The sequence below is a fragment of the Manacus candei genome, unplaced genomic scaffold (assembly GCF_025592945.1).
Source record: "Manacus candei isolate 608988 ecotype Guabito, Panama unplaced genomic scaffold, ASM2559294v1 h1tg000037l, whole genome shotgun sequence".
Classification (NCBI taxonomy): domain Eukaryota; kingdom Metazoa; phylum Chordata; class Aves; order Passeriformes; family Pipridae; genus Manacus; species Manacus candei.
Window position 1 is genome coordinate 1,006,831 of NW_026138085.1, and position 26,946 is coordinate 1,033,776.

The 26,946-nt window shown below is 50.1% G+C and overlaps 1 protein-coding gene across 4 annotated transcripts in view; it reads right to left on the bottom strand.

Moving 5' to 3' along the window:
* The window catches only part of SIL1 (SIL1 nucleotide exchange factor), a 100,919-nt gene that overhangs the window by 52,484 nt on the left and 21,489 nt on the right, over window positions 1–26,946 (bottom strand). For all 4 annotated transcript variants that reach the window (XM_051793803.1, XM_051793805.1, XM_051793801.1 and 1 more), the window contains 2 exons: window positions 24,150–24,263; window positions 19,978–20,113 (listed from right to left, as the gene is read on the bottom strand). In XM_051793803.1, coding sequence (XP_051649763.1) covers window positions 19,978–20,113; window positions 24,150–24,254 — 241 coding nt within the window. In that variant the 5' untranslated portion in view covers window positions 24,255–24,263. The remainder of the gene's footprint in view (window positions 1–19,977; window positions 20,114–24,149; window positions 24,264–26,946) is intronic.

A 26,946-nucleotide genomic window follows, 5' to 3' on the forward strand; every position in this document is an offset into this window, starting at 1 on the left:
TGAATCTGTTCCCAGTTCAACACTCAGCACTGCCCCTGGCAGCAAAGTGATCCCTGGAAAACCCCAAAGTTGTCCTATGCCGAGACATCCCTGTTCCTGCCCAGGCTTCTCATGGGTCCCAAAGCAGCAGCACAACTTTCTGCAGGACTTGAATCCCACCTGAACAGGGGGAAGAGCAAGAATCGTGGAACAGTTTGGGTTGAGAGGGATGTTAAAGATCATCCAGTTCCAATTTCTCTGCCATAGGCAGTGAAGCCACCCCAAAAGGGCTGATCCCATTCCAGTTTCTCATTTACCAAGAGAGAAGCACCTTACTGGTGCTTGCTGGGCTACTGTTCTCCTATGGCTGATGCCACTGAGTGGACTTGAGGTGCCAAGTGCTCCTCACAACCAGGATTCCAGGGAGACACTCACTGGGAGTAACCCTTGGGAGAACTTCCTTGTACTCTAGGATTTTTTGCCTGCTGCAATAATCATGTCTTTTAAGCACCATCCACCAGTCCTACAGCTCAAACACTTGTTTGTCTGAAAAGGGTTTCAGAGCCACTCTTTTGTCCCAGTGCTGAGAAATCTTCTCTGTACTTTGTTTCCCTCAGTAGATAGAATGAAAACATTTTTAAAACGATGCCAGAATCAAATCCCTCCACCTGTGATTCGATCCACAGCCAGCAGAGAACAAAGCACCGTGGGGAAGGGGCTTTCCAGTGAGTAACACCTGATTAGAGATGCCAAAGCACCAGTTCAGTTTGGACACTGGGCTGGACAACACTCACAGCTGTCACTTTTCCCCCAGCCAGTGCTCTCCCGTGGCACTGGGATTTATGTTCTCTGGATTGATGGGCTGGTGCTGATGATGGCACACACAGCCCAGCCTTGTGCCCAGGGCTGAGCCAGCTCCTGCCAAAAACCCACCAAACCTCACCCCTCTCATGGCAAGGAACCCCCAGGGACGAGAGGACCAGACACCATGCACAGGGCAGAGCACGTTCCTCCCAGGAGGTGCCCGCGGCTTCCCGGGATGCTCTGAGATAACAAGCAATGGAAGTAAAGGCAGATGCTAGAGAGATGCCTGGGAGGAAAACCTGTGCCTGGGAGGTACCTTCCTTCCCAGAGAAGGGGTGACAGGAGGGCTCGGGAGGGACACGTGGTGCCTCTCTGACAGAGGTGCTGCTGCAGCACCTGCTGATGGATCCACTGCTGCTCCAGCAGAGAAACACTTCACATGGCAAAGGGCCCCTCACAACAAGTGCTCTGCCCTTCCACCTCCCTCTGCAAAGGCTGCTCTCCCTTGCACTGCAACAGCAGGAAACACATCAGGAAAAAACAGCCACAAGGAAGGAAAAGGAAGGGTTGCCCTGTTTAAAATTGGCACAAACACGTTTTCACTTGCTAAGCAGGCCCTTCTCTCCAGCTCTGAGCCAGGCACTGCAGTGTTACCACGCCCCTGGCTACAGCAGGAGCCATGTGCTCAGGGATTAAGTATGAGGAACTTGGTTTATTTTCTCTTCTGATAGTGGGCTCAAGTCTGTGAACTGCAGCACTTTAGAGAGTTTAATCCCACATAGGTCCGAGCAGCAGAAGAAACAGAGAGCAAAGGTGTCCAGACACACTCTGGTATTTCATCTCTCCAATGACACGCCAGGCTGCACAGACACTGAAGTGACCTTCGTCCCATCATGTCCCCAAGCCAACATCCCTGAGAAACTTATTTACAAAAGCCAGGTTTAATCCCTCTCCAACTCACTACATCATTTATCCCCAAGCCTTCATAGTGTGACCGCAACTTGTTCAATAGTTGTCATCCCTCAGGTGTATTTGTTACTCCAGAAAGCCCATCTGGGATGCTGAAGGCTTGGCTGCATTCAGAGAAGATCAATGCAGGACATAGGCAGAGAAGGACGAGGGAGGTGACCAGGAGAACTGAGAACCTGACAAAAGGAACTGAGGATGATATCCATCCTGCCCAATTTTTGGCATTTAATCACTTCTTGAGCCAGGCACTACCAGCTCCTTTACTGTGGTGGAGATTAGCACCCCCAGAACATCATCAACCACTATGTCTCCCACATCTGTCACTCCCAGAGAGCCCCTCTTCCTCCCTCAGGGACTGGTGACATGGCCACCAAAGAACCTGGCAATGTGGAGGCATGGAAAGGACACAACGGCTCTCTACAGAAGGATAATCCACCAGGACCAACACCAGTGTGGGAATCAGGAGGTCCCAGCCAGCCATGGTTAATCTGTGGTTGGAAACGAGGAGCTGAAGTGCAACTTAAAGACAGCAAAGGGACAATAAAAAAAATTATTGTCAAGGGGAAGGCTGGGAAGTTCAAGAAGGGGTCTTCATGTCCATGTCTGAGTGATCTGTCCTCAGCTTCTGAGTCCGTAACTCAGTCCAGGCTGAAGCTGCAAAGATAGACGTGCACCACAAACAGTCCCTTCTCCCAGCTCCAGCTCGCACCGGGAGCGTTTCAGGACACGCTGTACTGCTGGCAAGGCTGCAGCTTATTGCCTTGGATCCCATCTCCACCAGCCTGTCAGCTGGCTCACCTCACACCAGTCCCATCCTGGCACCAACACCTCCCCAAGCCCAGAGCATCCCCCAGAGCCAAGGGCACCCAGATCTGCAGAGAGTTGGCCAACACCGCCCTGGTCCAACACTGGAAGGTGCCTGATCTGACCCGCCTGGCTGTGAGACCAGCAGGACGTGCTGGAGAAACCAGTCTGCCAGCCACGCTGCCAAGGCAGAGTGAGAACAAATCTGGATAATAAAAGCTGGAATAAGAAGATGCCTTGGAGAGTGCGTTGGTATAGTGCTTTCCCAAGCTCCAATTGAAAGCCTCGTTTCTACAGCTGAGGCAGTCGTGAGGGACATTAGCCTAATTTCTGTCAAGAGAACTTGTCAACACTGCAGTATTTAAGACAGACGCTGAGGACTTGTTTTATCTCACAGATAGATCACTGAGAAAGAAAGTAGCTGTGCCACATTTGGTTCATGGGAAAATAAATTCACATTCTCCCTGGGCCTAATTGGGAGATGCTGTTTTATAACACCACGCGGGTGAGCAGCCTCACATTTCATCATCGGCCCCAAATCCACTGTGGGGTGAGACACAGGAACACACGGGGAGGGGCTTCTGATGGGCACCCAGGGACACAGAACTGGGCATTTCCCAGCCACAGAGAGTGGGTGAAACACTTGCTCCAGGTCAGGTCCTTCTGCTGATGGTGCTCACCAGCTGAACCACAACCAGTGGACTGTGGTTTCAGTGCCAATAGGAATAGGAGAGAATTGGCTTTGCCTCCTCAGGAGTACAAGCAGGAGATTGAATTGAACTTGCTTGGCCTGATTTTAGAGATGGTCTATAGATGACTCAGTAGAAAGTAAAGAAAAGAGAGGCTGTACCCTGCTGCTTCAGGAAAAAAGCATTCACATGGTCCTGCTCCCATCATACCCCACTGTAAGGAATTAAAACATTCCCAGGAGCCTGGGTGCATTAATGCTGGCATGGCTTCATGCATCCCATGTGCCAGGCTTGGAGCTGTGTTTGCAACACATCCAAGATTACCCAAGATTATCAAGTGCCGTGGCACAAAGGCTTGTCCGAGTCTTGCAGCTTCCTGACTGAGAAGTTGAAAATGCCCTTTTATTTGCAGCTGTTAGAGGGAAATAACAGCCATGTAACCTTGTGCCAGCCTTGGAACAGAAATGAGTTTGCAGAGGGAGCATGACCCTGAGCTGCAGACCCGAGGGTAGGAGGGTGGCTCTGCTCTGCTACGGATTCTGCACTTGCACAAGAACTAAATCATTACAACAGCCAGAATTGTCCCTCGGGAAGGAAATCCTCTCAGAGATAAATCAATAACTCAGTGTAATTTTAGCATGCAGCCAGGAGAATTTACATTGCCAGGAAGGCTGAGAGCTCTGCCATGGAGACAGAGCCACAGCATCATCAAACAGCCCTGCAGCAGCCCCTGCACAAGAGCTCAGGCTCCAGGTATTCCCTGCCCAGCCAGGAGTCTGGGCTCTGCCATTCCAGGACCTCTATGGATACAAACTGGAGTGACAGTAGCAGGGATGTGGTCCAGCAAAACTCCCTTGGGACAAAACCACCTTTCTCTCTCCCCTCTGCAGTGGGGAGGCTGCTCTCTGCAGTGCTGGCAAAACCACTCCAGATCTTACAGGGTGAGACATGCAAATACGAAGCACAACTAAACCAGGCACAGGGCAGAGGGGGAGTGCTCCAGCCACAGCCTCCACCCCAGCCAGGGCTACAGGGGTCCCACCAGCCAAACCACCCCCAAAACAGGGTGTGACAGGGATGTGCTGCAACCCACAGTGATTAATGAGACTGCAATTTCCGTAATTGTACTAATGCAAAGTACGCTCGGAGAAACAAGTTCAAGGGAACTAATGACACTTCACAGCAGAGTTCAACACTGAGCAGTAACTCCAGCAAAAAGGGGAAAAAAAAGGCACCTAATTATTCAGTAGCTCTTCTCCCAGATTCTCAGGGTCAGCTTGGAGGAGAAGGTGGCCTGAATTATATTTTTGTTTCCAGAACATCAACAGAATTGCTAACTAAGTTCCAGCGGCAAGGTCACAGCCCGCCCATAGTTATGCACGTCCTCCCTCCCCGACTGCCGGCTCCGGCAAGCGCTGCCGGACCCAGGAGAGCCGGGAATGGACCGAGGAGAGCCGGGAATGGACCAAGGAGAGCCGGGAATGGACCCAGGAGAGCCGGGAATGGACAGAGGAGAGCCGGGAATGGACCCAGGAGAGCCGGGAATGGACCGAGGAGAGCCGGGAATGGACAGAGGAGAGCCGGGAATGGACCGAGGAGAGCCGGGAATGCCGCGTCCTCTGCCAGCAGCTGTAACACCCCCTGCTCTGCTGCTCCCCGGGGACACGGCACCAGCACCTCTGCCAGCCGTCTGCTCTGGTCCCCTGCAACAACTAATCCTTACAGGCCAAACCTGGCCTCCACGGAGGCACGTTTTAAGGTCCAGGACCCTGCTGAAGACAAGCCTGACCAGCAACAGCCCAATCCAGCCGGCAGCGATCTGCTGTGCACCCAGACCACCTGCAGGCTGCCTGCGGGCACAGCAAAGCCCTGGCACACGGGGAGCTGTGCTGGCAGGGCATGGAGGGCTGGGAAGCAGCCTGACCACAGGCAGGGCAAACACCAGCACATCCATTCCTGCCTGGGGAGCCCCAGAGGGGGACAGTTCCCTGCTCCCTGCACAGAAAAATTCTGCCCTTTCTTCTTTGTGTTTTTAGGACTTGCCCAAAACACACACATGGATGGGGCCCTTGTCCTTATCATTGTATGTTCTTTCCCTGCTGCAGGCCAGCTGGAGCCATGGAAGCACTTTGGAGCACCCGTGCTGGCCACAGTAGTGTCACTCATCACATCCTCCTCTGGTGCCAACAGACTCACACAGACGTGCCCATGTTCCCTCAGTACTGATGTGCTTCTCTGTCTGTAAATCCAACTTTACATCAGCTACAGATGTGGTCTGTGTTTCCATATTATTTCATCAAGACTTGGACTTTTACAAGGGCATGAGGTCACAGGATAAGGGAATGGCTGCACGTTGATAGAGGGCAGGATTAAACTGGATTTTGGGAAGGAATTCTTCCCTGTGAGGGTGGGGAAGCCCTGGCACAGGCTGCCCAGAGAAGCTGTGGCTGCCCCATTCCTGGAAGTGTCCAAGGCCAGGTTGGACGAGGCTTGGAGCAACCTGGGCTGGTGGAAGGTGTCCCTGCCATGGCAGGGGGTGGAACTGGATGATCTTTAAGGTTCCTTCCAACCCAAACCATTTTGTGATCCAACGACTTGCACCTCTGAAACGCCAAGATCTGCCAGCAGAGCTGACCCAAAGAGCTGAAGGTACATTGTGACCCCCCCCCACAAAACCAGGACAACTTGTTATGCTCTTACAATGCAGAACATGAAGCTGGATGAAAAGCCAGGGCAGAACAACTCTGCAAAGACAACACAAAAGAGGAGACCTCACGAGACCTCCGTGTCTAAAACCAAAACCAAAGCCAAAATGAAATGAATGGTCACAAGCCCAGTGTCTCAGGATTGCACTCACAGCTCTCCTGGCAGCTTCCAGGCTCAGCAGCAGCATCCAGCAAGAGGCAACATGCAAAAAGCCAACTCAGTCATGTTTAGGAAGACACATATAAAGCTATCCATCACACAGCAATCTGTGTGCACCCAAATGTCCTGCAACACAATTAGAAATCAATAGCAAGACGCAGAAACCCTCAACCACCCAGTAAAATATAAAGAACACTTGTAATATTGATTTTAAAAGCACCGCGGAGGAGACAGTTGTGAAGGAGCCTGAGAAAGCAAAGCAAAATGCCTGAATTGAAGCCTTTTTTTTTCCCCAAAAAAAGACATTAATAATGGATTTTCAATGCAAGAAGAAAAACTGAAACCCACACCAGATTCTCCTGGTAATAACAGCTTTCTGCAAAGCCCAGCTATTAATGTAGCAGGGACGTCCATCAATCAAGCACACAGAAAGTACTTTGAGAGCTAAAAAAGGAGCAAGCAAACATCTGCTTTTGGCAACTTAAATTTTGCCCTCAAGCATAAGGAACATAACAAATTATCAGAAGGTTGGGCTTGAGCTCGTATTCCTCCATGCAGGAGAGCTAAATGCTGAGGGTGGGGGTAAAGGTACACAGCCACAATGCTGCTGTGATTTGTCCTGACAAAAAAATCAGGGCCCAGTTTCACTTGAAGACTTGATCCTGTGCCATTCTCAGCAGCCATCAGGCAGCAAGGTCCCAGCAGCTAACCAGGGGTGACAGCCACAGCAAGGTGATGCTGACCTGCTCTCTGAGCTCACACTTCAGCATCCCCCTGGCTGTACTTAAGGAAGCTCCTGTGAACCCTTCACCACCTCCAACCATCCTCAGCCCACCCAAGACTGTGGGTAGTCCCAGGGTGGGTGACAAGATGTGCCAGCTGGCTCTGAGATGCCCATCACACTCCTCCTCCCTCCCTGCTGCCTGTGGGGGCCGTGGGGGCTGTGGCAGGTCCTCAGTGCCCCAGTGCCCTCATCAACTAACGAGTCACACTTCGGGTCCATCCCACATGAGCCCTGGCTGGGGTGCCAGCAGCAAACCCGAGAAAAGCTGGATTTACAGCAAAAAAAACCAGCTGCCAAAGAAAGTAAGTGGGGTGTCCCCACGCCTCCAATGTTTCCTCTCGTTTCAAACACAGGAGGTCAAAGCGAGTGCTGGAGATAATGAACAAAATTTACTGATTCAAGCAGAAGAAGCTGCAGGCATGGCTGCAACTAGGTCTTAATAAATTCTGAAGAGTGACACTATAAAATGGCATTATGGAAGGCTGTATTTATTCTCTCCCCATGCTTTCAGTATCCAAGGTGCCGTGTTACACTTAATAACAGTTTTCTTCCCAACTGCCAGTGCTGCAAACCCTGACAAGCTGATGGTTGGGGCCAACCCTCCCCCCAGACACACACACCTCCACCCAGGACACAGCTTTGGTGGCATGAAGAAGGATAAATGATTAAACCAGTGCTGTCCCCCCTGTGCTGGCTCACAGGGCTCCCTGCCATGCAGCAGGGGGGAGTTTTCTCCCTGCTCCACCAAGGGAAGTGATGCAGACAAGGAGCAGCTGTTGTAGGAAGGTACCTTCAGGCCCAGTGACATTTTGGAGCAGAAACACACTGAGAAGGGCCAAGCATCACTGCTGCACAGTCCCCAGGAGCAGCATGGCCTGAGTCAGCACAGCAGCCCCACCAGCAGCTCCTGCCTGGTGTCACAGCAAGCTCTGTGCAAAGCATTGTGAAGTCCTCATGGGGGACCATGGAGAGCCAGACAGGCTCATGGAGGACCATGGAGAGCCAGAGGTGCTCATGGGGGACCATGGAGAGCCAGAGGTGCTCATGGGGGACCATGGAGAACCAGCAGTCCTCTGGTTCCTTGTGCCAGAACTGCAGGAAACATCTCCATGCAGTGTTCCCAGCTCTGCTACCACTGCAATATGCACTTCCATGACTCCATATCTGGCTTTCAGACCATGGATACAATCTTTCTTGAGTGTGGTTTGCATTGAGCTTCTTGTTCTACCTGCTGGCATAGTACTCCTAAGCCTCCAAGAAAATCACTTTTGCATTCAGGCTGTACCTGGACAGTGCCTTGGGTGTGGATGGAGACCTGACAAGGATAAAGGTTCTATCATCCCATCCCTGTCTGCATCACCTGCACTGCAGAGGACACAAAAGAAAACATGTGAACCATCTCTAATATTCTTCAGAATAAAAAAAAAGGGCAATAAACCCCCCCCCCACGAATCAGTTTATAAAGTACAGCAGAGAGCAAACAGTACAAACAACCAGTGCAGGCAGTTTGGCCTGATCTGAGGACACTCATGGTGGATGAAGGAGAGTGTACATCTCCTCCTCATACAGTGTTCACACCTCTGACTGACACAGCCTGGTCTGGAGGAGCCTCAGGAATCCCTCCTCTCTTGCTTCCCAGCTGGGCTTTCCCCACAGGGGCAGGTACCAGCTCTCCTTGGCAGCCTTGCCCTGCTCCTCCTTCAGGACAAGTCCATTCCACTTCAGGATGCAATCCAAAGGTTTAGGGAGCATCTGAAGAGATCAAGGTGGGTGGAAAGATGACAAAACAGGAGTCAAATGAGAAGCCTCTTGGCTTGTCTTCCAGGAAAGGCCCTGGTCCCAGAGGGTCTTTCCCTCCAGCCTCCAGCTCCTGGCTCCAGCCCTCCAGACCCACAGTCCCCAGCACATGGGCTCAGGCATTACTTTCTACTGTCTCTCTTCAAAGAAGACTCTTCCCATGTTTGCTGCATTCATACTGCAGTTGATGTGAGCAGGGAGAACAGTCAGCTTCCCCAGCAGGGTTTGCAGCTCTCTGTGAAGCCCACCAAAAGAGGCACTGCTGGACAGCCACCGATCAGCTGAGGTTGGAAACACCTCTGGGATCATCTGTCCAACCCCTGCCCAAAAAGTGTCACCTCCAGCAGGCTGCCCAGGACTGTGTCCAGCTGGAATGCCTCCTGGGATAGAGACTCCACCACCTCTGTGGCAGAGCTGACCTGCCCCAGTGATCAATCACCCTGCAGTAAACCAGATTTTCCTATGTTTAAACAACGTTTTGCTGTGGAGGTGCCTGGGAAGGGCAGCACAGCCACTCCTCCAGCTTCACATCAGACAGTCTATAAATACCTTCACCACACCTGTAAAACCTGTCACCATGTGCCACCTTGTTACAGCTCCAGCTAATCCAGATACAGCCAGGGATAACAATTTTTTGTGTACTATCTGCTGCAGAACAGGGAGATAACTGTAATTAGTAGCACCCTGGTTAGCAGGTGAAATGATAGTGTAATTAATGAAGATGAGGTAGGCTTTGTTTCCAACAAGAAGAGCAGCAGATTCTATCAAAATGTAAATGGAGCTTAAAATACAGACTCAGTGAGCACTTAAAGGTGCTTTAAGAAACACCAGCAGCCCAGGTTTCGCTTGGGCTGAATGACAAATCCTAAAAATAGACCTTGGTCTGGGGCTAACATGTAAATTGTTGATTAGATCTATTTATTCACACCCTGCAGTGATGGCAGAGACACACAGCTCCACGTTCCTTCTCTCACTTTGCAGGATCACGGGCACATTTCTGCTACTGCCACCTGCAAGGACTTTGCAACCCTGGGAGCTCTGCAGCAGCAGAACAGCAGCAATGCCAAGTGACAGGCTGCATACATTAATTCTGTATTCAGATAACATCCTGTTGCAAGTGAATGACCCAAGCAAAACTTCCTGCAGCCTTAAGGAGCAGGCAGAAAAATCAGGAGAGAGGAAGAAGAATGTCTGGACTGAAGAAAGATCTTTTGAATCAGAAATGTTCTCTCTAATTAGAATTTCCTTCACCACCTCTAAAATGTAAACACATAATAAAAAATTAAACATGAATCTAGCGTGGAAGAGTTCTTGCAATAAATGGGAATTAGTTCTACAAAACATCAGGACAGACCCAAGGAGATTACATTTCTTTCCCAAGCTTTTGCTGGTTAAGCAGAGCTGGAAAACAGAGCCATATTTATTTTTTAACTCGGAAGCTTCCTCAGGATGCCAAAGGAAGCTGCTTCAGTAAAGCAGAGCCATTTGTCTCAGTGTGTGCTCAAGTAAGAACGAATGCAAAACCAGCTTCTAGACCTCAAGAAACCTCAAATAGCTTTTTAATTTATGTCCCAAATTCCCTGCAGATTCTGAAATGAACAGAGGGCAGGGATCAGAGAAAATGCCTCGCTCAATCAGGAAAGTAGGATGGATATTCAGAGTTTTCCTCAGAGGAGCAGGGTGCTTTCACACAAGAATGGAGCAGGCAGAGCATGTGGCTCTGGAAGAGTCTGTGGAAAAAACAGACCTGTTGCCAGTGTGACCCCATAAATAAATATATGGAAAAATAAACAAATTAGGGGGTATAAAAGGAAAAAAAAAAAAGCTGCAGTCCCATCTGAGCAAGAGCACTAATTTGCAGGCATGAACTGTGAAGGACCAGGTGAAATATTCCTCACAGGAGCCTGAAAAACCTTCTGTCTGTGTCCTCACCCACCTAGAATCAGTTCTGGTGAAGTTTCAGTGAGCAGGGCCTGAGCCCAGGAGGAGACTGCAGGGAGGAACAGCCTGAGCAAGGCCATGGGAAATACTTTCTTCCTCATAATAAAGAAAGATAATGCTGCAAAACTGTGTTTTAGGGATGTACACAATCCAGGCTGAATGGCAAGGAAAAGGAGGGATTAGCTCCAGGTGCTTTTGTCACACACATCCCAGAGGGACCAAAGCCAGCACATGGTCACACATGTCCTGGGAAAAGGGCTCAGAAATGGTCATCCTGGCCACAGGCTGCATGGTGCTGAATAACACTTGTGCTCCAAGAAACCCTCAGTCAGGGCAGGCAGCCTGGACACAGAGCCAGTGACCCCAAAGGGATGGGTGTGGGAGGAACTGGGAAGAGGGTGCATCCCTCGGGGCTGGGGCAGATCACCTGCCTCCAACTGCCAGCAAACAGGATCAAATTCAGTGCTCTGAAAACACAGTGTCTGCAGGAGATCTTGGGTCAGGGTGTAATTCATGAAATTACCGAATAAAACTGCAAATTTTGGAAAATAGTAAGCTCTGTGGGAATGCCTGACCCCAGAGCTGCCAGGCTCTCCCAGAGCATGTGGACAGTGTCACCTGCAGCAAACCCAGCACTGCTGCCCTGACACAGCCCAGGAAATCATTCCCAAACCAGGAAAAGGCCTGGAGCTGCACAGTGTGCAGCAGCAGCTGGGTGGCTCTCCTGATCTCCAGCCTCTGGATGGTGCTTTGGTGGGAATTCAGTGTCACAGGAGCAGCCTCCAGGGTTCCATAGGGATGGAGGTGTGACCCGTGGCTGAGCAGGAACGTGCTGCAATCCCTGGAATGTTTGTCCCACGACACAAGATCACACATTTGAAGTGTGAGGGAGTTGCTCTGATTATATCTGGTCAAACCTTCAGAACCACTTCTGTGACTCTGGAACTCAAGTCACACTTTTTGAAACCACTTTCCCATAACACCCAAGAAAAATGCTGGAGCTGAGGTCTTGGTATGGCTTGGAGGCTCAAGAAGGAGGAGGGATGATAGACACTTTGGAAACTCAAGATTACCAAGGCTGGATGAATTCCCAAAACGTTTTCCAGGAGGGAAAACATTTTTCTTGCAAAGCACTGTTACAAGCTTGAAATAAATGTGCAGACTGTTAGATAAAGACAGAGATAAAAATAGGCCTGTTATTAAATACCTCTTCTTTAATGAGGTTCATCCTTCTGAACAGCCACACGAAGGTTATTAAAGTTATTGCAGAAAATACAGCCTGTTTGCACATAAAAACCAGAGCAAGATATTCCTCATCACCCAGCAACATTTAAGCACCTCTCAGCAGCTCACACACTCACAGCATCCCCAGCTTGGCAGGAAGAAGATAAAAGAGAGGAATGAGAGATGTCTTCTCTGGGAAACAGTCTCTCTTCTTTCAAAGCACTTTTCCCCCTCCAAACAATGTAAATTTAACCATGGGAATGATTCCCACTGCTTATGTCTACTGCTATTATGCCACCACCAGCCCGAGCATCATTAAAGCTAAATTTGAAATTACTTTGAAAGCTGCAGCTTAAATTCCTCCTGTTGCACTAAAACTGCCACTTGACTCTCAGCACCTCATCCCCTGATTATAACCACTCCAGACCACCCAGAACACCCTGCAGAGCCCAGAGTCACACTCACCACTAGCCAGACTCATGGCTTGGCTCCTGAAAACCCACCACTGCACCCTTGTTTTGGTAAAGCCCCACACCCAAGCCCACGGCTCAGAGTTAGAAATGCTGCAAACTTATCTCAGCTGCTCAGAGGCACAATCAGTTTTTGGCAGTATGTGCATCACTGCAGAAGAGTTTCATAACCAGCTTGTTTGAGGAGACCAGTAACATCATGCCCAGTAAGGGACAGGACTGACCCAACACACCAAAAACCCACCCCAGCCCCACTCTGCTCCTAAACCCAAGCAATCCAAACAGTGAATGAAGAGCTTTCTCACACTGACCCTGGTGCTACCAGGGTACCAGTACTTCTGGAGATGACAGAGGACAAGTTTTACCTGCATTTGGAGGGGAATAAAACTGGCTCCCAGTTCATTCACAAATACTGAACCTGATACCCTCATGGATGTGCTGGAAAACAATGGCTGCAAAACCTCCCAGGTCGAGGAGAAGCAGACAGAAAACACAGGGAGCAACCCTGTGAGTTGGAGCAGCATCTGCCCATGCTGAAGTGTCCCACTCAGTGGCACCTTGCTGCCCATCCTGCTGCTGTGAGTGGTGCTGTGTTTGGGCTGGGCACAGCCACCAGCCCTGTGATGCTGCTTAATCAAAACCTGCAGGTGCAGAGCACTGACACTCAACAATCCATCACTGCCCAGCTCCCAGGCACACTCAGTTACCAGGGGCTACACAGTTCTGAGGTCTCATATTACCTAAATTTAAACACAGCATCACATGATACAGTGGCCTGCTTTGGAAGGCACAGCTTACAGACCACCTTGTTCCACCCCCCTGCCATGGGCAGGGACACCTTCCACCAGCCCAGGTTGCTCCAAGCCCCGTCCAACCTGGCCTTGGACACTTCCAGGGATCCAGGGGCAGGCACAGCTTTTCTGGGCAACCTGTGCCAGGGCCTCACCACCCTCCCAGGGAAGAATTTCTTCCTAATATCCCATCTAACCCTGCCCTCTGGCAGAGTGAAGCCATTCCCCATTGTCCTGTCCCTCCAGGCCCTTGGAAATAGTCTCTCTCCATCTCTCTTGTAGCTCCCCTCAGGTACTGGAAGGCTGCAATTAGATCATCCCACAGCCTTTTCTTCTTCAGGCTGAGCAATCCCAATTCTCTCAGCCATTCCATACGCATATATAAAAAATAAAAAACATATCTAATGCATGTATTATATACATATATAAAATATACTGCACTTACACTGTGCTACAAAATATGCCATCAAAACTCCATTACTACACTTGTCAAATTAGAGAAGCAGAGGGGGTTTTATAAAGTGGGAGTCTTTGTTTTAATTTTAATGTGCATATTCAGTGACTGGCCTATAAAGTCTGCTATTTGCCATATTTTGCCATTTCCCAGTGTGAATGACAATGGCTCTGAAGCTCTGAACTCTCCTGGAATGGGCCAGCTGTGTGCCTGAAGACTTGACTCACTAACACTTGTGATGTTTCCTGAGTGTTTCAGCAACACAGGTCTGAGATACAACACTCCCAGCACCAGCCCTGGCTGGAATTCCAGGCACAGCCAGCCCTTGGCTGCACACTCAAGAGCAGCTTGACTGGGACCAGTTGAGCATTCCCAGTGGGAGCCTTCTGGTCAAGGGAGGGGATTGTCCCACTCTCCTCTGCCCTGGGGTGGCCTCACCTCAACATTGGGGCAGTTTGGGGGGACACAATGGAAGGAAGAGATTGAGCCATTAGAGAGTGTCCAAAGGAGGGACATGGAGATGGGGAAGGGCCTTGATTTGAAGCCGTGGGAGGACACTGAGGGCACTTGGTGTGTTCAGCTGGAGCAGAGGAGACTGAGGGGAGACCTCAGTGCAGTTCAACTGCCTGGGCAGGGGCAGAGGAGGGGCAGGGACTGAGCTCTGCTCTGGGGGACCAGGGACAGCAGCCAGGGAATGGCTGGAGCTGTGGCAGGGCAGGCTCAGGTTGGATCTCAGCAAAAGGTTCTTCCCCCAGAGGCTGGTTGGGCACTGCCCAGGCTCCCCAGGGCAGTGGGCACAGCCCCAAGGCTGCCAGAGCTCCAGGAGGGTTTGGCTGATCCTCTGGGGCACAGGGGGTGACTGCTGGGGATGGGCCTGTGCAGGGCCAGGGGTTGGACTGGATGATCCTTGTGGGTCCCTTCAACTCAGCATGTTCTGTGATTCTGTGACCTCCCACCTCAGGGAACCTGCCAGTAAAGGAAATCCAAGCAGATAATGTGGAGTAAGGCTGAGACAGGAGCAGCACTGCCCTGTCTGAGCTGGAGGGAAGGTCACTCACACAGGCAGCATCTCCATGTCCATGTCCTTCAAACACTCCCTGCTCAAACAGGGGGCTGGGAACCACCTGCCTGCACATGTCTGAGCATCTCCCCAGCCCCAGCCCTGCCCTCTTACCATCAACAGACAGGGAAACACTATTATGCCCCTTACACAGACCAGGACTAAGGCAGGGAAGGTGTGCTTTGTGTGACAGGTCTCCCTGCCAGTGCCCCACACCAGAGCCAGGAGCAGCACATGCAGCTTTGGTCCTGGCACTTGTGCCAAAGACTTGGAATGAAGCAGAGACCAGTGTCAGGGACATTGTGCATCCTGAGATGTGAAGGTGAGAGGCAAAAGAAAGCCCACAAGGATGAGGAAACTGAGAGAGAAGACCATGGAGGCAGATGGCAATAAAAAGGACAGGCACAAGATACATTTAAAAGATGAAAAGCCTCATATGCAAGAGGTCAGATGGAAAACAAGCCGAGGGAGAGCTACCAGTGGCCATAACTCAGCCTCCAAGAACATTGGCAATTGCTCTCAAGCCAGCCTGCCCTCTCCTACCTGCTGTAATCACCCTGCAGCTCTCCTGTCGCTGGCCAGACAAGAATATAACAACTCCACTGTCAAGATTTGTCCCCTCTGCACATCAGTAACAAGTTATTTTATAAAAAAACCCAGAGAAGACGCATTTCATCTGGTACAAATGAGGTTTTTAAAATTCCATTTGCCTTCCCTCTATATGCAAATGTGTGCTGATCTGATGAGGCTCCTATTTCCTGGATTACACACGTCAAACTTTGCAAAAGCAGGCATACCCTGGTGGTTTCACTCCATATTTCACAGCCCTCTCTTGACCATGCTGACATAAATATTTCAGAGACCTGCCCACCACTGTCAGAGTTAGGTCTAGGTCACCCAGAAGCCAGTGGTTTGGACAGTCATTAATTCAGCAAAGCAATTAGCAGGAGCTGCTGTAGCTCAGGACATCCTGGTGAGCAGCAGGAGCCAGAAACCCCAGACAAGGTGTAAAGGAACCCTCAGCAGCACCACGGGCTGTGGGACAGGCCCTGGCACAGCATTCCTGAGCCAAAGGGATCCCTTCTGCCACTGCCTTCTTCTCCCAGCTTTAAAAAGCTCTTCTGGCTCAGAGCAGTGCTGGCTCATTTGGCCACTGAAATCTGAAAGACAAAGACTGGCCATAAAACTAGACTGAGTTATTCCCCATCCAAAGTCCTGTTCTTTCCCAAACCACAGCAAGTCCTTCCTTCAAAGCAGCTTCTGAAAATACCTCCCCAATGTGAGTGCCTTGAGAACTGTGCTTCCATATGTGCAAAACCTTGTTTGTGCAGCAAATGAGATGGGGGAAGACCTGAGACAAGTAGGAACAGCAAAGATCTCAGTCTGAGGATCCTTGGAAGCTGCAGCCACGGATATATAAATGCTAAGCAACATATCATCAACTCCCTGCTGAATATAAGATGGTTTCATCTTTGCAGAAGCAGCAACAATAGCATGTTCACATCACCTTCACTCTGGCAGGCTGATCAACAGCAGCAGCCATGGCTCCTTAGTTTTTACCTTTGAAAATGACTCTGGGCAGCAGAAACTCTGTGGAGCCACTGCAGGTACCTGCACAGGGCTCTGCAAGGCAGAACTGTAACCCTGGCTGAGGGTACAGCCAGCCAAGCCCCGTGCTCTGCCCTGAGACACTGGGATATTCTATCCAAACCCCAGGGAGATCCACGCTGCAACATTCCCATTGCCAATGCAAGGCTTTGCTCCATCTCTCCAGTCTGCAGGGAGCTGCTGTGCACCAAAGGCAGCCTCTCTGTGCCCCACTGCTGGCTGTAAATATTTGGATATTTTGGGCAGATGAGGCTCTTGCTTGGTCCATCTGGATTTGGAAACTGGACTCCTTAACTCCCAACTCCCAGATGAGAAACTGCCAGTGGGTTTCTGCCACGTCAGGGAGCAGGGAAGAGATAAGATCCCACCTGCAGAGGCCCCACACAGCCCTGGATCCCCAGAGTGCTCGTCACTGCTGGGGGGCTGATTAACCTCCTTTTTCTTTCCCATTTAAACCTGTGCCTCTTTTATCCTTTTTCTTAACCTTCATGGCAAGGTCTCCCCAGAGGAGCCACTGCTGACCCCAATGCTGGCTGGAGCAATCCAGCTTCCAATCATCATCAGGAATGCTAAACAAAACAGGGGGAAACAGTGTCCAAATTACAAAAGTAGAGAATTCCCAGGAAACAAAGCATTTGTGTGCTCTGGGATGTTGCATGGCAGATTTGAGGTCACCAGAAGTGTGAAGGAAATGCTTTTATACACAGAACCCCCAGGAAAACTGCCAAAATGATGGAGAAAACCATCACAGAATCATTAAGGATGGAAAAGCCCTCCCAGAACATCAAGTCCAACCATTAACCTGGCATTGCCAGGGCCACCACTAAGTCATGTCCCTAAGCACCACATCTACCTGTTTTCTGAACACTTCCATTCATCTCTGCCATCCCAAAGACTAAGGATCAGCCTTTGGTTGCCATAACCATCAGGTAAGATCACCTTGAAGGGCAGCAGGTGTTTCTGTGCACTGACTCCACGTGCTTGGCAGAGCTCAACGTACACAGCAACAAGTCACCTCTGCTAGGTTTCCCCACAGAGGTTCCGACTCCCAAGGGAACTATCACCTGGTGAAAGTGTATTCCAAAAGGAAAAAGACAGCAGAGGAAGCACAACTTCAGAAAGACTCTGTGTCTGTGGTGGAACAGTTACCTGACCACAGGAATGGTCTGAGCAGAGGACACTGCAATCCCACTCATTAAAACCCAGGTAACCTGCAGGTTCCAAACACAGACAGAAGGAAAAGCCCCACAGATTATACCAGAAAAAGAACAATAACAGAGGTGCTGGAAGCCTTTCCAAGGCACACATCTCCTTTCTGTCTGAGCCAGCTGCACCTGGTGCATTATTTAGTGCCAAGTGAGAAAGAAGAAATGCCTAACAAAGTGTTAAAGGACTTTGTGAAGTTTCCCCAACCTTCCCAGAGCCATCAGCTCTCCGGCTGCCTGGCAGAAGAGACAACTGATCCTGCTTCTGGATTACAGGAGGCAGAGCTCTTAGGGCAACTGTCTCTCTGTGTTTGCATCCAGCTACCTCCAGCAGCTTGAAGTGTGCTCAAAGTGCAAGAAAGCACTTGATCAAAATCCAGCTCACACTGCAGGCAGGGAGGAACAAGCACCCAAAGCAGCGTTACAGATACAATAACAATCAAATTTGGGGGGGAGATCTGACAGGTTACAGGTTGATGACACTGCTGCAGTCTCAGTGGAAACACAGATTGATGCAATTAGCAACAGGGAACCAGAAATACAGCAGAGGAAAACTGGGGATACATCTATAAAAGATGAGCACAAGTGTGGAGAAGCACAGAAATCCTGTGTGAGCTCAGAACAGGAACAAGTTGAAACAGGATGAGATGAGGAGAAACACAACTCTGAGCTCCCTTACAGTATTCAAAACTGAAGATCCAGATTTTAAATCAAAACATTTGCTTCCCTAGGAGACACTGGGCCAATCTGCCACAGGGGTACAATGGGAGAGGGACAGGGGCACCCTGGAGAGGCAGGTGGCCAAGAGCAAACTCCTGAGCACTGTGCTGAGCACACTCCAGCCAGCCCAGCCAGGGCTCTGCTCAGCTGCCAGCGAGTGGAACCACTTCAGAGAACATGGGAAGATGCAGAACCACTGGATTAGACACACTGCCAAGGCATGTGCCTCTGCTAAAGGACTGAGAGGGACATCCCTGGTGCAGCCACACCAGCTGCTTCCCTCGTCCTGTGGGTCCTTGTCCTGTGCTCCCACTGGGAGCCCAGAGGCTGCAGGGGTGGGCTCGTGCTGGCAGCTGGTTCCCCAGCCTCGGGAATACCTGTGCCAGAAGTGAGAGTCCCAGTCCACACAGAGATTTCACTTCAGAGAAACCCCCAGGAGACAGAAACCCAGCTTGGCAGGGGGAGACCAAGGCAGGCTCCTCTTTCTGGTATGTCTTCACCCAAACTTACCACACACCTGAACTGGGTGACAGAGCACCATGTAAGCTCTCCCAAGAGTAACCAAAATTATTCTCCTCTATGAATGCTGACAAGCTCCCCACTTCCACGAGCCCTGCGCTGCAAGTGCCCAACATGGAATTACCACAAAAATAAAGTGGAAAAAGGCACTCGAGCAATGGAGAAGGTGCTTCTGAACAAACCCTGCAGAGAGGTTCATAATGACTGCAAGGATATACATATTCTGCTCCAACAAGGGTGCTGGGGATCTGCAAGGCTGAATAAGCAGGGACACCACATGCCTTCCATACATAATGGCACAGAAATGGAATATAAGTATATACTGCAGCTTTGTGAGACGTAGGGGCTTTTGTAGCCATTTATGTTATACAAAGATTTACACTTGGAAAAGTCGTTCTGCTATATCCGGCAGAAATTTCAAGACAAATGGAACCCATACTTATTCATTCAATGATAATACTGAGCACAGGATAAAGCTCCTTAATTCAGAGCACTTTATAAAAATTAATTACTACTTAGTTCACCCTTGTGAGGTGGGAAGGTATTACACCTGCATATACATGAGGACACCAAAGCACAAGTGGATTAAACAGCTCGTTCAGGACCCCAGAGACAGGGTAATTGCTGAAATATGTATGCACACATGCATCTGTGTGTGTGTTTGCATGGGCCTGGCTCCTCCAGAGCCTTCCCAGTGCTCTGGCCCTTGCAGTGAAGCCAGTCTGCTCCACTGGGCTCCTCTCACCATACGTGTCCCATGCACGTCTAATAAAAGACACCAACCCAAAAAAAGGGGAAGAGATTTACTTTTGTGGTTTGCACACATAGGAATAAAAGCTGGATTTCAAACAGCCAAGGAACAGAAAACCCATTGTTAAAATGCTGTGCAGTGCTACAGTGACAGTTCCTAATCAGCTTGCACCAGCCCACACCGGAGCACAGCAGACCTGGGAACGCACATGCCAACAAATGTCGTAAAATCTGTCCCTTGGCAAGCATGGAAGAGAAAAAGGGCTGTGGAGGCAGGGACAGAGACACCCCACTACCTACCCTAGGGCTGGCAGCCCGCTCTCTCTGCTCAAGTGACCTGAAAGCACTTTAGCAACCACTCCCCTTTGCCAGGCGCTTTGGCCGTGGCCTCTGGTCCCTGTACTGGGTCACTGAGTCCTCATCTCTTTATCTGAACATCAGCAAAAGCTCACATTGTCATGGGAACAGGCAGGAATTGGACTGTCTGCAAGGCTGCTGTCAGTGCTGACAGGTGGGGCTCCAGAGAGATGCTATAATTAGTTACCTGGACGGAGGGTTTGCCACTGATGTGTGGGGTAAAACACTTCCAGGTCTTCGGGATCAGCGTCATCCTCTGTCACCGGCTCGCTCCCACTGTCATCTTTTATGTCGCTCTCTTCTATTTTTGTAAGGGCAAACTCCTTTTGGAGACAAGAGATTCAGCTCATTAGCAATTGCATCTGGGTAATTTAGTGCTGGCTGAGAATACAGAATTTTTTCCCTCGCCAGCAGATTTTTTTTTTTTTGACATCCGAGATTCTTTCCACATGGTTAAATTTAGATTTAAAGTATATTAAAGGTTAAACATGCATAACTAGCACGACATTTGTGCTGAACAAAGCAACGCAGCTGATTTCCTATTCCAGGGCAGGCTGCAGGTTTTAAACCAGCTTTCACAGAGCCTCACCTGTATTTCACTCAGAGCCAGGGGCCCTGGCTATTATCAGGGTTGCGTAACGTCGTAAGACCCCGTTTTCCCTTGCCTAAAAATATGTCAAACTTCTAACTTTTTCAGCTGAAATTTTCCACACGAGTGGAACGCCTCGAGGATCGTTGGTTGATGTTTGCTGGTTTTTTTTTTTTTCTTAAATGCACTTATTTCAGGCTTGGAGAAGATTTCAGCTAAAATAGTTCAGCTATTTCCAAAACAGGACACGAGAAAAAGCACACCAAGTTGCCCACACGATACAAACGCGAGGATCCTCTTCTCCACACGTTCCCAGTGTTCTCCAAGTCTTTTAAAACAATGAGGCAGGGATTTAATCACCACCTACGTGGCAAGTGCAGCATGGGGATGGCAGAGGTGTGGGAGAGCAGCCAGCACGAGCCGTACGACGCTACGCACGGGGAAAAACAGGGATGAAAAGCAGGGGGAAAAAAAAACCCTTGCTGCGAGGGAAACCTCACTGCTCAATGGAAAGTCTCCCTAGGGAGCTGGTGGGAGTCATGTAAAACTGCAATGGATACAATTATGGAGAGTGCATAGTAACGACCTGGTACTGTCACACCAGAGGAAGCAGCTCTGTGCTGCTCTGGTTTGAACAGGAACAGATGAACTGATCTGGGTTTATCATCTGGACAGCTCAGTGCCTGTTGGAGGGGATATTATCAGCTTCCGAGATCACCAATTCAGCCACCACTGAATAATTTCAGATAACCAGCCTATAGGGAAAGATTATTCCTAATTGTTGGCAATTAGAACAGAGTTACAGCTCACTTCATGAAGTGTTTGGATATTAATCCTTTGAATGTTTTCACAGGGAAAGAAAAAAAAGTAAATTTGGAGGTTAATTGGAAATTTTGGGCCACGTTCTGTCTTCTCTTCTTCCACTCCTTGGAAAAAAATGCATGTGTATTTTCTGTCAGAATCTGGATGCTCTGCATAGAAACATCCATTTTCCAGCCTAGGAGAGTGTTTCTGAGCAAGAGAAATGTCAACTTGAGCAAAACACGAACAGGAGCAATGACAGCGTGGATGTGGCACTTCAGGACATGGTTTAGTGGTGGGCTTGGCAGTGCTGGGGGAATGGTTGGACTCAACAATCTCAGAGGGTTTATCCAGCCTAAACAATTCCATGCTTCCATGATTGGTAGCTTATGAATGTGGCTGACAAACCTATAGAATATTTATATTTTAGCTGCCAGAAAGGAACGCGGTTGCCGAAATGCATGAGAAAACAGAGCTTAACTCCTGCTTTCACTGAGTACGTCAGGGGCTCAAAATTGTTCAAATTATAACAAACGTTAACGCTCAGGAACAATCACAGCCATAAAACCCAGGTTCTGCAGATGAAAATCAATGTTAACATTTCCCGAGCCAAGACTCCACGGGACTAAAAGGGAGTGAGTGGAGCAGTTATTACTTAGGTTATTTCCACGGCTCTGTGATTATCCGAGAGGGACTCAGTGATACAGGCTATTGTAAATGCACCAACAGGCCTCCCAGGGCTGGAGCTGTTCAAACACATAATGGAGACAGCTGATGTTTACCAGCTCTGCTGGGGACAAGTGCTGGGGCTTAAATGCTCAGCAAGGATAAAAGGATGTGACTTGGTTCATTTAAGTGTTACTGTCACTGCTTGGCCACAGTTGCTTTGCAACACCCCATTTTCATCAGTGTTTCTGGCAAAAACGGGCAACTCAACACAAGCGATTCTTCATTTACACAGAAATTAGTAAAATCCTTTTTGGTCTGTTTCAATAACTAAAAGTAGGAGAAAGATGTTTTCTAAAGAACAATGGGCATTTCCTTAAAGGCAGAAAGCTTCCTTGCTTTACCAGTCTGGAATCAAGGGCAATAAGGTGAAAAGCCTGATTAGGGAGGGTCTGGGATACTGCTTGCACTCAAGGAGGAAGAAATTTTTTACAGAGAGAGTAATAAGACATCAAAAGGGGCTGCCCAGGGAGGTGGTGGATTCACCATCCCTGGAGGTTTTTAAGGTGACACTGGATGTGGCATCAGTGCCATGGGCTGGGAACCACAGCGGGGTTGGATCAAGGCTTGGACTTGATGATCTCAGAATCAGAGAATCAGCTGGGTTGGAAAGGACCTCTGAGATCATCCAGTCCAACCCTTGATCCAACCCCGCCGTGGTTCCCAGACCATGGCACTGATGCCACATCCAGTCTCACCTTAAACACCTCCAGGGATGGTGAATCCACCCCCTCCCTGGGCAGCCCATTCCAATGTCTAATCACTCTCTCTGTAAAACATTTCTTCCCAATATCCAACCTAAACCTCCCCTGGCACAGCTCCAGACCCAGCCCTCTTGTCCTACTGCTGGTTCCTGGGAGAAGAGCCCGACCCCCACCTGGCAACACCCTCCTGTCAGGGAGTTGCAGAGAGTGAGGAGGTCTCCCCTGAGCCTCCTCTTCTCCAGCCTCAACAGCCCCAGCTCCCTCAGCCTCTCCTCACAGCACTTGTGCTCCAGTCCCTTCCCCAGCCTCGTTGCTCTCCTCTGGCCCTGCTCCAGCCCCTCCATGTCCTTCCTGAGCTGAGGGCCCAGAACTGGACACAGCACTCCAGGGGTGGCCTCACCAGCGCTGAGTACAGGGCAAGAATCACTTCCCTGCTCCTGAGCCAGGCCAGGATCCATTGGCCTTCTTGGCCACCTGGGGACTCCAACACCTCCCTGGGCAGCCCCTTCCAGTGCCTGAACACCCTTTCCAGGGAGAAATTCCTCCTGCTGTCCCACCTGACCCTCCCCTGGCACAGCTGGAGGCCGTTCTCTCTCCTCCTGTCCCTTGTTCCCTGGGAGCAGAGCCCGATCCCCCCTGGCTCCCCCCTCCTGTCAGGGAGTTGCAGAGCCAGAAGGTCCCCCCTGAGCCTCCTTTGCTCCAGGCTGAGCCCCCCCAGCTCCCTCAGCTGCTCCTGCTGCTCCAGCCCCTTCCCAGCTCCGTTCCCTTCCCTGCACACGCTCCAGCCCCTCCATGTCTCTCTTCCATGAGGGCCCAGAACTGGGCACAGCCCTGGAGGGGCCTCAGCAGGGCCAGCACAGGGACAGTCACTGCCCTGGCCCTGCTGCCACACCATGGCTGGTACAAAAGTCATTACATGACTCCAGGTGGGCCTGAGGCACTGACCTACAGTGCCTACACTGTGATCTGTCCCTTGATTTGCTCTGGGTAACAGCCCAGCCCCCAGAGAGCTGCATCCAAAACCAACAGCCCAGAAAGCTGCAGTGCAAGAGCAGGAGTGTCCAGGGACATGGGATCTGGTAGTCCCCTCTGTCAGTGCTCTGGGGGTACCCCCTAGTTTAAACCACAGCATTAATTAGATGAAAAAACCACCACACTCTACTGCTTGAGCTTCCTCGAGGGAGCTCTCCTGGGGACTGGCACCCAGGGCTCAGCAGCAGGATCCAACCTGGGGAGCTTCACACTCAGTACACGTGCAAAGGGGCAGACAGACCCCACTCACCTCAACTGCAGCTTCCAGACCAAGTACCAAAATCCATGCATGTGGCACCTGAGGACCTGAGAGGATGCTCTCCTAAGCCTGACTCACCTGTGGTGACTCAACAGATGCACAGCCAGGAACCTAATTGAAGCCACCCCTTCCTGTCTCTTAGAGGTGATTCACCAACCATTGCAGCACCCTCCTGGGCTCTAGAGAAGGCTGTCACCCCACCACAGACCCTAGTGGCACGGCTCCCAGCCAGAGCAGCCAACACTTACAGGAACTCTGTCGCTCAGGCTTGACCAGGAGAACAGCACAGACACCAGCAGCACCAGCAGGTTGACTCTGGCAGCGGTGGAGAGGAGACCGGCCCAGTGAGACATTGCACCAGCCTGAAATGCAAAGGAAAACAAACCCAACAGTACTTTATTCCTTGTTTTCACAGGCTCCAGGACTCTTTACTCAACACTTTGCAACACAGCACGGGATCAGGGGTGTGACACTGCTGGAAGCAGAACACCTCGAGGTGTGAGCACACGGGTCCTGTTGGGGGCAGCTGGTCTCACTGCTAATGGGGTTAGTGACAGGTAATGCCAAAGTAGCTCATAGTGACCCCACAGGGGCTTATATCTCTCCTGGAAAATATGAAGAGACCTGCAAGACTTGTTTGAAATCACTGTGTTAGTGCCATGTACGACAACTACAGGGGAAAATAAAAATCAGTGCAATCCTGCGAGGGCTTTTTCTGCCTGTGCCTCTTTTTAATCACAGAAGTCACTGCATTAATTCAAATTAAACAAAACGACCAGCTGTCCAAGGATCAGGGGTTTATCTAATCCATATGTAGGTTTTTCTTAAGGAAAACAACATTTTGTGGAGGTCAACAAGGTTTACTTGGAGGTTCCTGCAGCACAAGGCTTTCCCTGCTGCTCAGAGCACCAGCTCACCCAAACCATGAGCTCAGGAGCTGGCTCTGACCACGCTTACAGGGCACCACAGAGCAGCCCCGTGGCACAGAACCACCCTGACCCACCACAGACCTCCTGCTGAACTAGGGAGGGGGGAAAATGAAGGGTCCTGCTCTCGTGGGTGCCAGTGCCCTGGTTCAGAGCTCGTGTCCCCAGCCCTGCGTGTGTAACCACACACGTGTGTCCCCACTGCCTGGCAACACGAGGCTCTGAACCCACTTCCAGCCTCCAGCTCGCTGCTGGGGTAGGGAACGAGCAGCCTGCCAGCACACAGCCTGCACAAGTATTTCCTTTGATTGGCTCTAAATTTACACGCTGCTAAATTAAACTAAATGAGGTCTTTTGAAAGAAGATGGGACTGATTAGTTCCGTTCAAACACTCCTTCATTACTCATCCCTCCATCAAGTCTGCTCCTACTCCTATCCAGGTTTTAAAGAATTTCCTCCCATGCATGCAGTCCGAAATATCCTTCTTGCTCTCTGCTGTCCATCAGGATGGCACATCACATCGCACACTTCTCCCTCCTCAAAGCAACCATGTCCTGTTCCACAAGGCAGAAAATGTGCTCACAGGAGCACCCAACACCAGCTCCAGCCACCAAAGAGCCTCTGCCCCCAGAGCCCTTCAGGAACAACGAGGGAGAAGCTCCTCTCCTTCCACCCCTTCACTGCTCTCTTGTCTCCCCACTCCATTATGTTATTTCTTCTCCTCCTAATTGGTTTTTGCCAAAAAAGAGAAGAAAAGGCAAACCACCACATCACAGTGGTCAATGGTGGACATGAGAAACAGAGCAGGGAGCACAGATAATACATCTGATGTACTTCTGCATAATACATCTGATGTACTTCTGCATATTCCAAAAACTCCTGACTCAGGGTCTTCCTGAACAGCAGCCTCTATCTCTGAGCTCAAATCCACATCAACTAGATTTTCCCAATTAATTGTTTTTGGAGCAGATCTGGACTTCTGGCACTCACAGTATCCCTGAGCAATGAGTTCCCCTGCTTAACTCACACCCTGCAGGAAAGCATCACTTTGCATTTCCTCCTTCAGTGTCTCCTCCTTTCTAAAGGGTCAAAGAACCACCTCAGGAACCCATAAGTCCTTCTTAAACTACAGCTAGAGTAGAAGAAAACCTCTCCATCTTCAGAAGACAGGCAGAGACAACCTGTGGCCAAAGCCTCCATCTCTGTCCTGGACGCTGCCAAGCACGATCAGGCTGTAACCAACACCCAGGCTCCTGAGCTGGAACACCTGGAGCAGGATTCATGGCTGCAAACTCCATCTGCTCCCAGAAGACCTTGATCTTCATCCCCTTTTGGCCAATGCCACAGTCATGACCTCAGTCTCAGGGTGACCACAAAATAATTTCCCCTCATGTCAGAACAAACTGCTGCTTTTTGCACAGGAAAAAGGTTTTGGGGTTGGTTTGGTTTTGTTTCTTTTTTTTTTTTTTTTTAGTTACAAAACAAGCAGCGAAACTGGGATAATGAAAAATAGATGTATGCCTCAAACTTTACCTGCAAGCCTGGAAATAAAAAGAAAAAAGAAATCCAACAAAGCAGTGGCTGAAAGCAAACGCACACTCCCATAAAAATAGAGCTCACGTGTACCGAGGAGGCTGGTGGCAAATGACAGCACAGCCTCTTCCAAGCCTCCAGCCTCCTGCCTGCCTGGCAAATGACATCTGCACAACAATTAGCACTTTGCTTCAGTCCCAGGTACACAGGAGGAGCCAGCATGTGCAACACGGGGCTCTGAAGCTCCTGGAGAGAAGCCTGGGCAGGCTGACATCTCATTACAAGACAGATGCACACAGAGGGCATGGGAGGATTCCCACATGGAATGTTCTGTGGATACAATGCATTTTTGGGAACAACCCCTGCAGCTTGCAAAGAAGAAAGGGTGGTCATGGCGACCCCACCTGCACAGGGAGCATTTGCTCTGATTTAAGGACATCATTTGAGGATCCAGCTGTACCCACCTACAGGTGCAACTGGGCAGCACCAGAACTGCAACAGGAAGGCCACAAACTCCTCTTGTGCAGAGTGGGATTTTTTCCTAATAATCATCTTTTCACAGAATCCCAGAATATGCTGAGTTGGA